The following is a 13,760-nucleotide window of genomic DNA, read 5'->3' as shown; positions in this document are numbered from 1 at the left end:
GTGTGATGTAAAACAGTTACCCCACCTACAAAACATTAACAACATTGCATGTAACATAGAAAAATATATTTAATTTACCCTAACAAATGAACTAAACCCACAAAAGTTGACCCACCCCCCTCCCTAACCCCAACCAATATCAATAGAAGTCCGTAACGCCCAAACAAGTTCCCACCCACCCACCCAAACAAGAATTAAAAAAGGGGCAGAACAGGATGACAGCGACTAAGTGGTGGGGCGGGACTCCAGGAGGACACGCATGTGGCGCATCTCGCCCTCTAAACGGGCGACGCGGCGTCTAAGGGTGCGGCAGTTGCAGCCACAGTGGGGGGGCACCGGAGATGGAACGGTGGCGGCGGGCCGCCGCCAGACGGTGGCGCCATACCGCTGGAGGGCGGTTGCTGGGGCCCAGGCCAAGGGCGGAGGCTTCAACAATTGCAGCCGCAGTCTCCTCCTCCTCCTCGGCTAAGACCACCAGCCGCCGGTATTCTCGCTGGATTGCCTCCAGCTTCCGGCGCCGTGGCTTGGCGGCCAACTCCTTCCGATTTTGTTTCGAAGTTGCTGTGTATCAAAAAGAAAAAAACAAGAAAATTGTAAAATATACTCTTGGAAAAACAGTAGGACAAGGTAATTAATTATTTAGACACATAGTGGCATGGTAGAGTAGCACAATAAAGCACAGTAGTACATAACATTTTAAATGTCGCCCGTCCTTCTTCCTTCCACCCGTCTTTCACTTTTTAGTTGAACAGTGCACCAGGTGCTCTTCTCCATAAAACTTTCAAAGCGGAGTTGAAATCAGATAGATGAGGCCATTGGTTACTCAATACTCCGGCTCCTATGCCAATTAAAGGGAATTCTAGTCTTCTAGTTCACTCTTCAAACGTCCCCAACAACTCATACTTACTTACGACATCGGATAGCGGGCGGACTTTGTCCGCCCGCCATCCTCATGCTAAAAAGGGTGGGGGTCCCGTGGGGACAATTAACTAGGATGATGCGCCCGGCACAGTGGCGGGCGCATCCTGTTTTTTTTTTTACATTCTGATGGCTTTGCTGAAAGCAATGCTAAAATGTTGTGCTGCTTTTTCAAGCACAACATGACGGGCCCCGCACGGAGCCTGTCACGTTTTGCTTTGAAAGGCGGGGGGGTACCATAGCATTGGTAGGTACCCTCCATGGGGGCCCCCAAGCATACTCTGCAATGTCTGCATGCCTTTCTGTGCCGGACGGCAATGTCGCCACGCAAAGGCATTCCAAAATGCAGATTATATGGCTGGCGGTGAGTTCAGAGAGACACCACCTCCATATTGAACCCTTTTCCGCCTGGTCGACATGTGGGGGGTCTGAATATTTTCTACAGGGATGGCGGGAAGTTTGCCCCTGCGGTGTCGGCAGTGAATTCCTGCCGGCCCGGCGGGGGCAATACGCCCACCATCCTAATGTGGCCCGCGGCGGGGGCAATACGCCCACCATCCTAATGGGGCCCTAAGTCACAACTGTACAGTATACATATACATACAGTACACCCTTGCAGTGAGTGTACTGTCAAGATCAACAATAGTTAAGGATTATGAATCTAACTTACCACCGCCTGCCACTGGTGCTGCCACTCCCCCTACCGCTCCATCGTCGGTATCGGCAGCAACTGCCGCATCCTCGCCCTCCGCGTCGCCTTGTTCGCTGGCCCCGGCAACGGTGGTCGGTAGTGCGCCTAGAAAACATTACACATTTATTAGGCGTCATATACACCTCCCCCCTATTGATCAGTAGCAAGGTTGAAAAATGAGTTAATACTAACATACATCACTAGTACAAATCAGGTAGTAGTAGAGTAGACACTAATAGTTATATATGATCATTGTAGCCTTTGCTTAATTAGCCCTAGCCATGCTACCATTTTACCTTTGTGTCTTTTATTTTTGCACATGTGACGTTACCTTTACCTTGCAGCTTAAGACACCTTTGAGCCCACATGACCTGCCTCACACTGCTACTGTCTAGTCTACGCGCTGCGTACAAGCGGTCAACAAACATTAACAAGCCACTTTTTTAGGAAGTACTGGTGTACTACTGTTACTGTTAGTCCATATTGCTTATCCATAAATGCTACACTTTTTGGCACGGCTGAGAAATGCTTGCAGGTTGCAATATACTAACGCACACCATTTCATTTTTCGCATTACAGACGCGAGATTCCCTTCTACGAACCAGAGCTTCTGAATGATGCAACAACTACCAGTACTAGGTTCTTCTAAGGTGAGGGGTCCCTTCACTCACATCTTCATTTATGAATTTATATCAACTAAATTGCTATGGGATGGTGGTGCTGCCTTCCACCAATGTTCAGTTAACATGATTTAATTCCCAACTGTATAAGTGTAACAATGTATATTGTTTTAATGTTATTTATTTTCCGGTTGGTGCTGCATTTATAAGAAAACAGTGTACAGACCTTCTCAAATTGAAATAAACATTTTGAACTTACATAGACTTGGTGGTATTTGGTGTGGACTAACTTACACGAGTGAGCAAATTAAAGTAAGGGTGTGCATGTGAATTGCTTCCATGTCTGAGAGGTTGGGTGTGTTATGTTCTGGGTTGTCTACTTGTTGGGTATCTTGGGGGGAGGGTTCCGAGACTTAATAGTTATGACAAGACAGTACTATAATCAAGCAGTGGAATTGTGGTGGGTGCGGAATTTCTGATTGAGGTGTGCAAGGAAGGTCCAACCTACCATCACCAACATCCTATTTTCTGGTGCAAATGTCTGTGTATCTGCAAGATCCCTAGAACAGTAGTATATCCTATAGGGTATCATATCAAAATAGTAATAAATCTGGTAGGGCTGTTGCTGTGAATTTTCAAAGCCTCAATATCTATAAGAGTAAAAGTAGTACAAGACAACGACCCAACGGATTGGACACAATGGCTCGAGCTACTGGTGAATATGAGTTTTATATTACAACCTTTCACAAAGAGTGGCACTGGCCAACTGTGCAAGACTAGCTACTACAGTACAGACAGACTGATAGTATGTAGTAGTAGTAGTACTCAGAGTCATCATAGCGGAGGCAGGGATAAGATTTTTTAAACCGTACAGATCGAAGGATAATTGGTGGTAAAAAAATAGCATTTGGAAACAAACAATAGTTCGGGAAAAATATGGGGCAGTACAAGTTATGGAATAAGAAATATTATTAAAAACAAGAAGACTTACTGGGGCCAGCAGAGGAGCCCTCAGCGGTGTCCTCCTGGTGGTGTTCTGTGTGTCCCGCCGACTTCCCAGTCCCTGTCGGTCTGCCCCTGGGTGCTGATAAACAGGAAAGATATAAGAAAGAGACAAACATTGATGGATGGTGTCAAACAAATACAATATTTTTCAACAACGGTCAAAAAACACTTATGTAAACAACAATTGCAATAACTAAATTGACCAATCTCATCTGGTCAACAAGTAATATCGGGGGATTCGCAGTTCGACTACTTAAGTTACTATTTATCAACAGTAATCCAGTCTTCCATTCTGATTCCAGAATACCAAGTTACAACTAAGCCTAAGTACAACGTACCACCCAACCTAGCCCACCTATTCCAGGCATGCCAATTGTACATTAAATATGCATTTCCACTGTATTCCTCAACAATGCATATGGTCAAATCATGGAGGACACATGAACATGACTACATGTTTTGTATACACCAAATTTGGGTTTGATTGATTGATGCTGATCTGCTAGTGCTAAGTAACTGCTAAGCCTACCACCACTCATTGAACAAACTAGAAAAGGTTCTAATAAAGACAGCCGTACTACCAGCACGTCACGTAACTGAGTGAGGGGGCATCACGCATACCACTAACAAATTAGAAGCTCATACAAAGTACCTAAACCTAAGTATCAATCCGCCCCTATCTATTAGTGACAGGACAAAGTAAGGAGTGGACTAGAGTCACTGTAGCATTACGTAACTTAATTTCTCTAAAATATCCCTGGGCGTAGTTCGCGTAGTCGCGCTTCGCGAAGCTTCGCGAAGATGTCATTGCACTACGCGACCTTCGCGAAGCTTCGCGAAGCTTCGCGAGCTTGCGTAGTTGCTTGTGGCAACCTGTTCGCGATGGCTTTTTCTTGTTCGCGAGGGCGGTAAGCATGTTCTGGGAGCTGTTTGCATGCTCGGGGGATATATCTCGCGATCTTACCCATGCGGTCACCAATGGGCGCGGCCATCTTGTTTTTCTATAGTCCCGCCCGCTCGCGATGCCTTATTTCCTGTTCCGGGTCGCGGATAGCGTGTTCGCGATGTGCATTGACGTGTTCGGGAGCGCATTTTACTTGTTCGCGATGAATAGTACATGTTCGCGAGAAATATCGCGCGAACTTACCCACGCGGTCGCGAATGGGCGCGGCCATCTTGTTTTTCACTCTATGCCATGTTTCTGGGCCTACTTTTGTATCCTCCCTTTATCTTAGCAATCCATTGTCTTTAAAGCCTTTTTCCTGACTTTTTTTAGTTATTATCTATCTCTCTGTTTGCCTCAGTTTATATTTTGCATTTTATTTCTACTTTTACTGTGTTTTTGTTACTTTTATAAAGTTCTTTCTATCTTCTTCCCCCTAACTTTTTTTCCCCTTCGGACTTTTCTTTTCCGCCTCCCACCCACCCCAGAACCATGGCCAAGGGCACACCAAGTCCCAAGGGCAAGGGACCTGCAGGCGCAGAGAAGCGCCGCCTACCTTGCGGCAGAATGCGTCCTGCAGGGGTGCAGACCCGGCAACTGTTTGGGGAGGAGGAGGTGGCGGCTCTTGTTTTCTTCATCCAGCGCCTCCTCCCCTTGACCTTGGCAGCAGGCGGCAGGCCCGGCTCCGGGTACGCTACCCAGGAGCGGCACCGTCGGTGGGCGAAGGTGCACCGGGCCGTGTTCCGGTGCACTGGGATCCGGCGCACCCACAACCAGCTAGCCCACCGGTGGTCCGACATCCTAGACCGGGAGCAGGACCTGTTGGACCTGCTAGGTGTCGAGGTCGTCGGGCTTGGTGAGTAACTGATTGTGTATATTAAATTAGATGAACAACAAGATTACTGCTGCGTGCCAAGCGTTGCTGGTAAATTACGTTCCAAAAAGCAAAATGTTCTTTGATTTAAGGACCCAGGTGCACGGTGGTACTCTTACTTGTTTGCAACTTAGTTTGCGCTAGCTTGTGCTGATGGTGATTATGTAAGAGTTTACTTTACAGAACTGAAGTTAGGTAATGCGATTTGCTAGAGAGACTCTAGTCCTTCCATTGTCCTACTGTGAAATAGTGGTGGATGGATATTGGATACTAGGTTTAGTTTGTTAGTAGTAGTTACTAATTGTTTTATGCGGTCTGCGTGACGCATCCTCTGTCACTGAGTGCTGCTTACCCCAGTCCTCCGTCGAACCTTTTGGACTTTGTTTAGTGAGTGGTAGGCTTAGCATGGTCAGTCAGTAGCAGAACTAGATCAGAATTATGCAACCAACCCACAATTTGTTGTATGTATGCACTAATGTATGCAACTATGCATGTGTCCTCCATCTCATCTATGCATTTGATGGCTGAAAAAAATTGAAGTGCAGACTTAGTGAACAATTGGCCCGTCTGGAATAGGTGGTGTAGGTCAGGTGGTACTTACTAGGCTTTGTTAGTATTTGGAATCAGAATGATCATGGAACCCTGGAGTGTTCATAAATAAGTAGACGATCCATCTGATTAGATAGGTCAATTTTATTGCATTTGTTGTTTCCTAAAATGTTCTTTGACTTATTTTTCCAAATGATTTATTATTTTTCTCACAGCACTCCTTAATGTTGGTCTCTTTCTTTATTATATTTTACATGATCATCAGCACCACCCAGGGGCAAGAAGACGGGGTCGGAGTCGGCGGGGGAACCCCAGGACCGCTCCTCTACTGAGGCTCCTGCAGCTGGCACCAGTAAGTCCTCCATTGGTTAGATTGACATTTATATTTCCCTAAATGTTATGTTACTGCATCTTTTTTCCCCAAACTCTAAATTATGGTTCCACTTTCTGAATCTCTTTTTTACAAAAGTTTACTTCTTTGACCTTGACTATCTGTTTACTAATTCTGTTTATCCCTGCCTCTAAGTTGCTTCTAACTCCCTCTGCTATGACTCTCTGTACTACTAATACTACTACTACTATTACTATTATTACTCTGTGTGTAGCGAAGCTTGCACAGTTGCCCACTCTTTAATAGAAGGTTTTCTTTGCAACAATAAAACTCTGATTGAGCAATAGCTCTAGCCACTGGGTCCTGTCCTTTGGGTTGTCCTCTTCAAGTCTTCTCAATGTTGAGGCTTTGACAATTACCACAAACAAAATGCCCAACCAGATATTTGACTAGTATTTTTGATTGGATAGTACATGATACTACTATTGTCTAGGATTCTGCAGAGCCACATACAGAACTATGCACAACAAAATAGGATGGTGCTGATGGGAGGTTGGATCTTACTGATCACACCTCAGTCCAAAGAACCCAGGATCCCCTGACCGACTAGCTATAGTGTCTCACATTAGGGTCTCACTCCCGACCCCCCCCACGAAGACGATACACAATGTTGATGATGACTGAGACAGAGACAACCCAGAACATAATAACAAACACCATTTTGCTCACACACTTGTGTAAGTCCACTCCACCACACCAAATACCACAGAGTCTATGTGTAAGTTCAAAAGGTTTATTTGAAACAAGTATCAAACTCTGTACATCGTTAATATGAAATTTAATTTACTACAGCCATAGTCAATAAGCCAGCAAAAAGCCTAACATTAAAACAGTAAACATTTACAAGTGCATGATTGACAACAAGAACAAGAGCCAAGATCTTTTGAATTCTGGAAGACCCCTCACCGTAGAACGTAGAAATACTGGTTACATCATCTTGCATCCAATATGCTCTGTAAATCGCTGGTTTGTAGAAGGGAATCTTCCGCCTATGATATATGAGAAAAACGCTGCGAGTTAGCCGTTAGATAGTATACTGGTGAATGCTAGCATTTTGCAGGCATGCCAAAAAGTGTAACATGTATGTGTGATGGCTAAGCAATATAAACTAAACAAAGTCAATAAGTTGTTTTTTTTTCGACCTCTTCACTTGTACGCAACAGTCAAGCGGCCTTAAAGGCATCTACTGCACATGTCAATAAGCTGGCAGGTATAATATGCACCAAAAGAGTAGTAGTCAACATGATGAATCTAAAAGGGTTACTCATGGCTCAGGCTAACTTTCAAAAGAGTAGAGTAGGACTACATGACCCTAGGAAGTGGAACCATATCCTACTAGTGTCTGTCTACTGACTGTACTTACTGTCTAGTGCTGATGTATGTTGCATCGCATTAACTTTTTTTTCAATGTTCCAAGTGAACACTTAAAATAGGGGGAGGTTTACAGGCATCTAAAAAATTTGTGATGCTTTTTTCTAGGCACACTACCATCCACCAGTGCCGTCGGGGCCAGCGATGTGGCCATTCCGGAGGGGGAAGGCGAACTGGCGGCACCTGCAGGAGACACAGGGCCCAGGGGGGATCCAGCAGCTGTGGCCGGCGGCGGTAAGTTATATTCATTACTTCTTTTTTTTTTTTTTTTTTTTTTTTTTTTTGAAACCGTTTATTACAAATCTCAAGAATATACAATTATGGGCCCACAACCTTCCGGCCGGCCGCTAGAAATGGCAGAAACATATGGCATACGTTCATAAAACCCTTGGCATTCCAAGGGAGCATAAGCAGGAGTCATCAACATCATGGGCCACAGCCATAATACGTCACAGTGCGGTTTCATTTTATACAAACAACAAACAACACCCACAAGGCTACCCTGCAGTCGAAAATAGCAGCACGTGCTCCCCAATGGGGAACCCCAACTATTTGAGGAGTCCAAAGAGGGGAAGGGAAACAGAGCGAGGACTGGGGGAACCCTGTGCCCGGGGCTAGGGGAAGGGGTCAGCTAAGGGGACGGGGCTGGTGAGGCAGCAGGCTGCAATGGTGGCGCGCAAATACTCCCACGGTAGGCGTTCCAGGGGCCCCACACTTTCACCCATGTCGCAGGCCTACCCCTCGCCACATACACCACCTTTTCTCGAAACATGCACCAGTCCATGTGCTCTTTCCAGGCCGACACCGTCGGGGGGTTCTGGGATCCCCACAGTTGCGCAATGTCACGCTTAGCAATCATATATCCCAGAGTCACCCACCACGTTTGCGGAGCCGAGTAGTCAGTTGGTTCCCACACATTCAACAGGCATCTCCTCGCTTCCGGCAGCAGCGCAACACGCGTAACCACTCGCAGGACCTCATGCACACCGCGCCAGAGTCGCTCCACCTTCGGGCACTCCCATAAAATATGCAGGAAGGTCGCCACGGCACCACAACCACGCTTACACAAACCATCCACAGTGTAGCCCATGCGCTGAAGCCTTGGCCCCGTCATGTAGACCCGGTGGAGTATTTTGAGCTGGACGAAACGAAGGCGAGCCGGTATAGCCACCTCCTTCGGAGAGGCCACCGCGGAGATCCAGTCCTCATCGTCCAATTCCAGACCGTCGGCAACCCAAGCCTCGCGAAGGCCAATCAGCAAGCCCGATCGATCATTAATCAATTTTTTATAAATAAGGGAGATCGTACTATCTGGGACGTGGCCATCTAGCACTCTATCCTCCAGGGGGGAAGACTCCGGGATGGAGGCGACGTCTGGGAAGACGGAGCCCAGTGCATGACGGATCTGCAGGTATCGAAAGTATTCACTACCCTGCAACTGAAACTCCGTCTGCAGCATCTCGAATGTTTTAAATCCTCCCCTCGACCAGAGATCCCCCACTTTGCTGATGCCTATCATGTCCCATTTCGCGAAGCCCTTCGAGGTCCAGAGAGAGCCCAACTTCTCAGACGCATACAGCGGTGACGCCCGGGTCAAACGGTCCTTCCACCCCATAGCTGCATTAGCCGCATGCCATACTCTGACCATGACACGCGTAGGTCCCGTCAAGCGAGCGTCGGGCGCGCCAGAGTAGAGCGCTCGATTGTAGTCGCCACCGGGCAGTAGCATCTTGTCCATCTCAAACGCCGGGTTCAAGGCGGGCCCATAGAGGCCATGGTTAATTGCAGCTAGCTGGGAGGCCCAGTAATACCGTTTAATGTCCGGGAGGGCAATCCCCCCGTCATACCATGGGAGCGTCAACTTCGCCAGGGCAATGCGCGGCCTCCCGTCCCAGAACAGGCGGCGCTGTAAACTCTCCACCTCACGGAAGTAGCGCGCTGGGACCGGGTCCATAGTGTTCTGGAGAGCGTATAAGAAACGTGGCAACGACATCATCTTAAACAACGCCGCTCGGCCGAGCGGCGAAAGCGGCAGGCGCCGCCAGCGCACGACGTCCTCCTTCAAGCGCTGGAGAGGGGGAAGCAGGTTCCGCTCGTAGCGAGCCTCTGGGTCCAGAGTAATGTAGACACCCAGGTATCGGAACCCCTGAGAGGCAATCTGAATCGGACAACCCCGCGGAAGGACAGGAGCCTCCCCAGAGAGCACATACACGCATGATTTAGCCCAGTTGATGACAAGGCCTGAGTTCCGGCCGAATGAACGTAAAACATCAACCAGGACTATGAGTGACTTACGTGGGGAGGCTAGGTACAAAAGGATGTCGTCAGCGTATAGGGACACACGGTCCTCATATTCGGGGGTCCAACGGAGTCCACGGATGGAGGGGTGCCACCGCAGCCACTCCGCCAGGGGCTCCAAGGCCAGCGCGAACAGGAGCGGCGACAAGGGGCAGCCCTGTCGCGTGCCCCGGCCCAGCTCGAATGGGGCCGAAACTCTTCCATTCACCACCACCTGCGCCAATGGGCCCGAATACAACAATTTGACCCAACTGATGAAGCCCGGGCCGAATCCAAACTTCGCCAGCATCGCCCAAATATTCATTACTTCTTGACATTACAGCCAGATGGAACTGTGTTCACTATTTCACTGTACTGTGCGACTTATTATACAACGGTTGAAGAAGACACCCTTTACGTAGCATTACCAGCGTGAGTAGAGTAACCAATGGCCTCTTCTATTTGACTCCAAAATCAGCTGTGAATGTTTTATGGAGAAGACAAACTCAGATAAGATGACCTTGATGGATGTGTTGAACAAAGAGGGAAAGCACTAAGGGTGGAAGGACGGGCGAGATAAACAATATGACTGACTGGCAGAGAAGGATATGTTGTTGGAAGCATGCATAGGTGGCTGATGGTAATAAGATCAGATGCATGGGTTGTTGAAGGATGGGTGGAAGGTGAAAGAATGCCTGCCTGGGTGGGCGACACAGTATGGGTGGATAGTACTAGATAGCAAGAATCAGCGGTGTTTTTGGTTCAAACTCAAAGCCAAGGCAAGGAAGGAAGGAGCAGAAGCATGGGTGTTTGTTGGTGAAACCAACTAAGGTTTGTTAAGAGATATATACAAAAGGATAGACGTTTACTTTAATGGATGTATACCTGGATGTACTATCACCAAGAGACAGTATAGGTGGAAAGTGTCACTGGAGATTCTTACTTTGAAGAAAATGTAAAAGAAACTGCGCGACAGTAGCAAAGCCTAGGGGAATCAAGGTAGTATTATGAGCATACAGTACACTTGCAGTAGTTTGCAAGCACGTCATATATTATCAAGCGGAAACCCCTTCCTCCCACTCTGGGGACCACTCCCTACCTATTATTATTAATGTATTTTCGATTGGGGCAGCCAGCCTGCAAAGGGAGGCCTATCTGTTGTTTATGGATATTGGTTACACAATCAATGAAAGCAAAGTACCCTCTGCAGTAGCGGTTGGTGGTGGGATTGTTGGCGGGCGGTGACATGGGGAGGGGACAGGTGGGTGGCACTGGCGAGTAAACTGTGTATTACGGCCAAATACAGGTAATCAACATAAAAATAAATAAAATTATTTTCAAGGTGCGCACTGCACCGCCGAATGCGATGCAGTGTGTGCTACTGTGTGCAGCAATGTTTTGTTTTTAATGTATTCTTTAATTACCTGTGAATGTCCTTAATCCATCGTTTACTATCCTCACCCTGCACGTTCCCACGTCACCGACCGGCAGCACTCCCACCACCGACCGCTACCGACCTGATGTCGTATATCGTATTAGCACTAGCAGTATCTATAATATGAATATAAGCAATGATCGTTGGATCCGATAAATAATCAGCCTTTTTGTAGTACCCATGGCAGGGTGTAAGTGAAATTGTGCATGCCATTTGCCCTCATGTAACAGAGTATGACCAGTGCCAACGGCCGTAAGGCGTCAGACAAAAAGATGAGCTTCCCCACCTGCAGACAGTAGTAGTAAATAAAACTAACGTGAGTCTGCATCATGTGGCTCGTATCTGTTTCTCTTGGGTGCAAGCTTAGCTGATGGACCTGGCATGCCGCCTACAACAAGGTTATGTAATTGGGCTAAACTACAGATAAGAACAGCACGACTGGTGTACCGGAGTACATACATAGTACGATTATATTTATAAATAATGTCTGAAACTGTCACAAATGTTAGAGTCCAAGGAAGTAGGATTAGAGATACTTACCCCACCACCAAATCACAAATGTTATGAACTGTGCTTGCTAGTGATACTGTGACACTATGTGTTAAATGATTTTAGTGTTCCTGTTTTGCTAAGAGTATTGGCTCCAACATGTTCTTTTTCTTTCTTGATATAGATGATACTCCTTCCACTAAACCATCAAGGAAGGAGTTGGCCGCTAGGGCCCGGCGCCGGAAACTGGAGGCCATCTGCGAGCATTATTGCCGGCTGGTGGCTCAGGAGGAGGAGGAGGAGGAGGAGGCGGCTGCAGCTGCAGCCTCCTCCAATGCCTCGGGCCCCAGTCAGGCCCGGCCTCCACTTTCACGGCGCCGTGGTCCGGCATCCGCCCGCCGCCGCGCCTCTATTTCCAGCACTGCTGCCCCCCACCCTGGATGTAACTGTAGGGCATTTCGCCGCCAGCTGCTCCGCCGGATGGCCCGCTTGGAGGAGAACATGGAGGAGCGGGTAAGATCCTGGTGGACAAACACCTTAAGGCCCGCCGACAATAGAGGACCTCGTCGTTTGCCCCTTTTTTAATTCCTTTTGTTGGTGGGTGGGTTTGTGGGCGTTGGGGATTTCTACGGACATTGGGACTTTGGACTTTCGTTTCGTTTCGTTGGGGTTAGGGAGGGGGGTGGGTTAGGTCAGAGCGTGATAGTTTATTTTTGTTAGGGGACATTAAAAATATACTTACTATTTATTTATACGATGTTAATGTTTTGTGGTGGGTTACAGTTTTCCGAATTCAATGTAAGTTACATGGTTGTTTACTTTGTTTCCGTGTTGCTGCATGCCCACAGCCAGTGTTTGATTTAAAAGATCTGCCGATTTTGTAACACACAAACCGATAGATGCAGTACCCCTCACTGAGTTATTTTTAATTGTCATAATAGTACTGTCAGTCTCTCCTCCTAGTCCATACCTCCCACCAAACTTATCTTACCTGTGATTGATGATGAAGTTCGGCACACTGATGGCTGCATGGTTGGTTTCCCAAATTGACGGAGTAGATGCCATTATTGTGGTGGTAGTAGTAGACACTGGCAATAGCGTTTGAAAAAAGGAGAAAGTCACTTGACTGAGACTCTGGGAGGAGTAGTAGAACAGAACACAAAGTAAACTACAGCATGGGTGGTCAAGCAGAAGAAGATCCTTGCCCTGCCTTCGTTGAAATTCAATTAGTGTTGCTTTCACCACATCTGCCCCAGCAAGCGTGTGATCAATTGGTGTACATAGTCATCACATCACACCTCAATATAAATCACACAGCCCGGGGGAAGAGGGTTAGGGATTGATGATTGGATGGGAAGTGGGGTTTTGGGAAAGGTTTGAGAAAGAAAAACAGACAATATGCATGGACACAACAAAAGTAAAACACAATCTTGTAAGACGACCATGATCCATTATCAAAGAAATCAAAGTATGAAGTGAGAGAAAGCAAATGCATGCATGCTGAGGAGGATAACTTGATGGTTAATGATAAAGAGTTGTACTATAACTACTATGACCCAATGAGACAGTACAGTCAGGGACGAAATTGAAATTTGCCTTGCCTGTCTGCCGCCCTCAGAGCTCAGACCGAACCCAATTACATGCTGTACCGGGCTTACTTTTATTTTTCAAGCTAGCTAAGGAAATTAAAAAAAAGTTGGATCAATTAACAAACAAACCACAACACACAGTCGTAATGATTGAAGAGAAAAAAGCAAGCAAATAAATGTAAAGACGAATGATGATACTAAAGTTACTGTATTATCCTGGTCCAAATGTGGAGTTGCATCATTCTCGTCATTCCTCTTGGTCCTCCCTTCCATGGGCACTCCGCACATCAATCTTGGGTACCACTGCCTGCCTGATGCGGATTGGTAAGGTACGTGTGAGTTGTTTCTCCCACTGTAGCACAGGGTAAAGGCCGGCCTGTAAGTGTAGATGGAAAAACAAACAGGGTATTGAAAAATTACAGCATTTACAACAATAAACTCAATTACAGTGGAGTGCAAGACAACACTCTGGAGAGAACACTTTCAGACTGAGGCAGCTTGGATAGGCTACATAGTGTCTACTCTACAGCATTAAGGTACAACAACAACGGGACAGGATTCAGGAGCCAGCACAGCCACAGAACAGGAGAACCGCGGCACAGGCCAGG

General features: G+C 47.0%; 1 protein-coding gene across 1 annotated transcript; it reads right to left on the bottom strand.

Moving 5' to 3' along the window:
* Positions 1 to 229: 229 nt before the first annotated feature.
* On the bottom strand, positions 230 to 12,647 carry LOC146859643 (uncharacterized). Its single transcript, XM_085646275.1, has 5 exons — positions 12,555 to 12,647; positions 6,898 to 6,980; positions 3,221 to 3,313; positions 1,589 to 1,714; positions 230 to 561 (listed from the first exon to the last, which is right to left on the bottom strand). Exons 1-5 carry the CDS (start codon positions 12,626 to 12,628, stop codon positions 299 to 301), a joined length of 639 nt encoding a protein of 212 aa, XP_085502401.1. The 5' UTR covers positions 12,629 to 12,647; the 3' UTR covers positions 230 to 298.
* Between the last annotated feature and the right edge of the window lie 1,113 nt (positions 12,648 to 13,760).

Source organism: Triturus cristatus, chromosome 3_1 (genome assembly GCF_964204655.1).
Source record: "Triturus cristatus chromosome 3_1, aTriCri1.1, whole genome shotgun sequence".
In the NCBI taxonomy this organism is placed as follows: Eukaryota; Metazoa; Chordata; class Amphibia; order Caudata; family Salamandridae; genus Triturus; species Triturus cristatus.
Note: the sequence above shows the minus strand (reverse complement) of the source record. Positions and strands in the feature narration are given on the sequence as shown.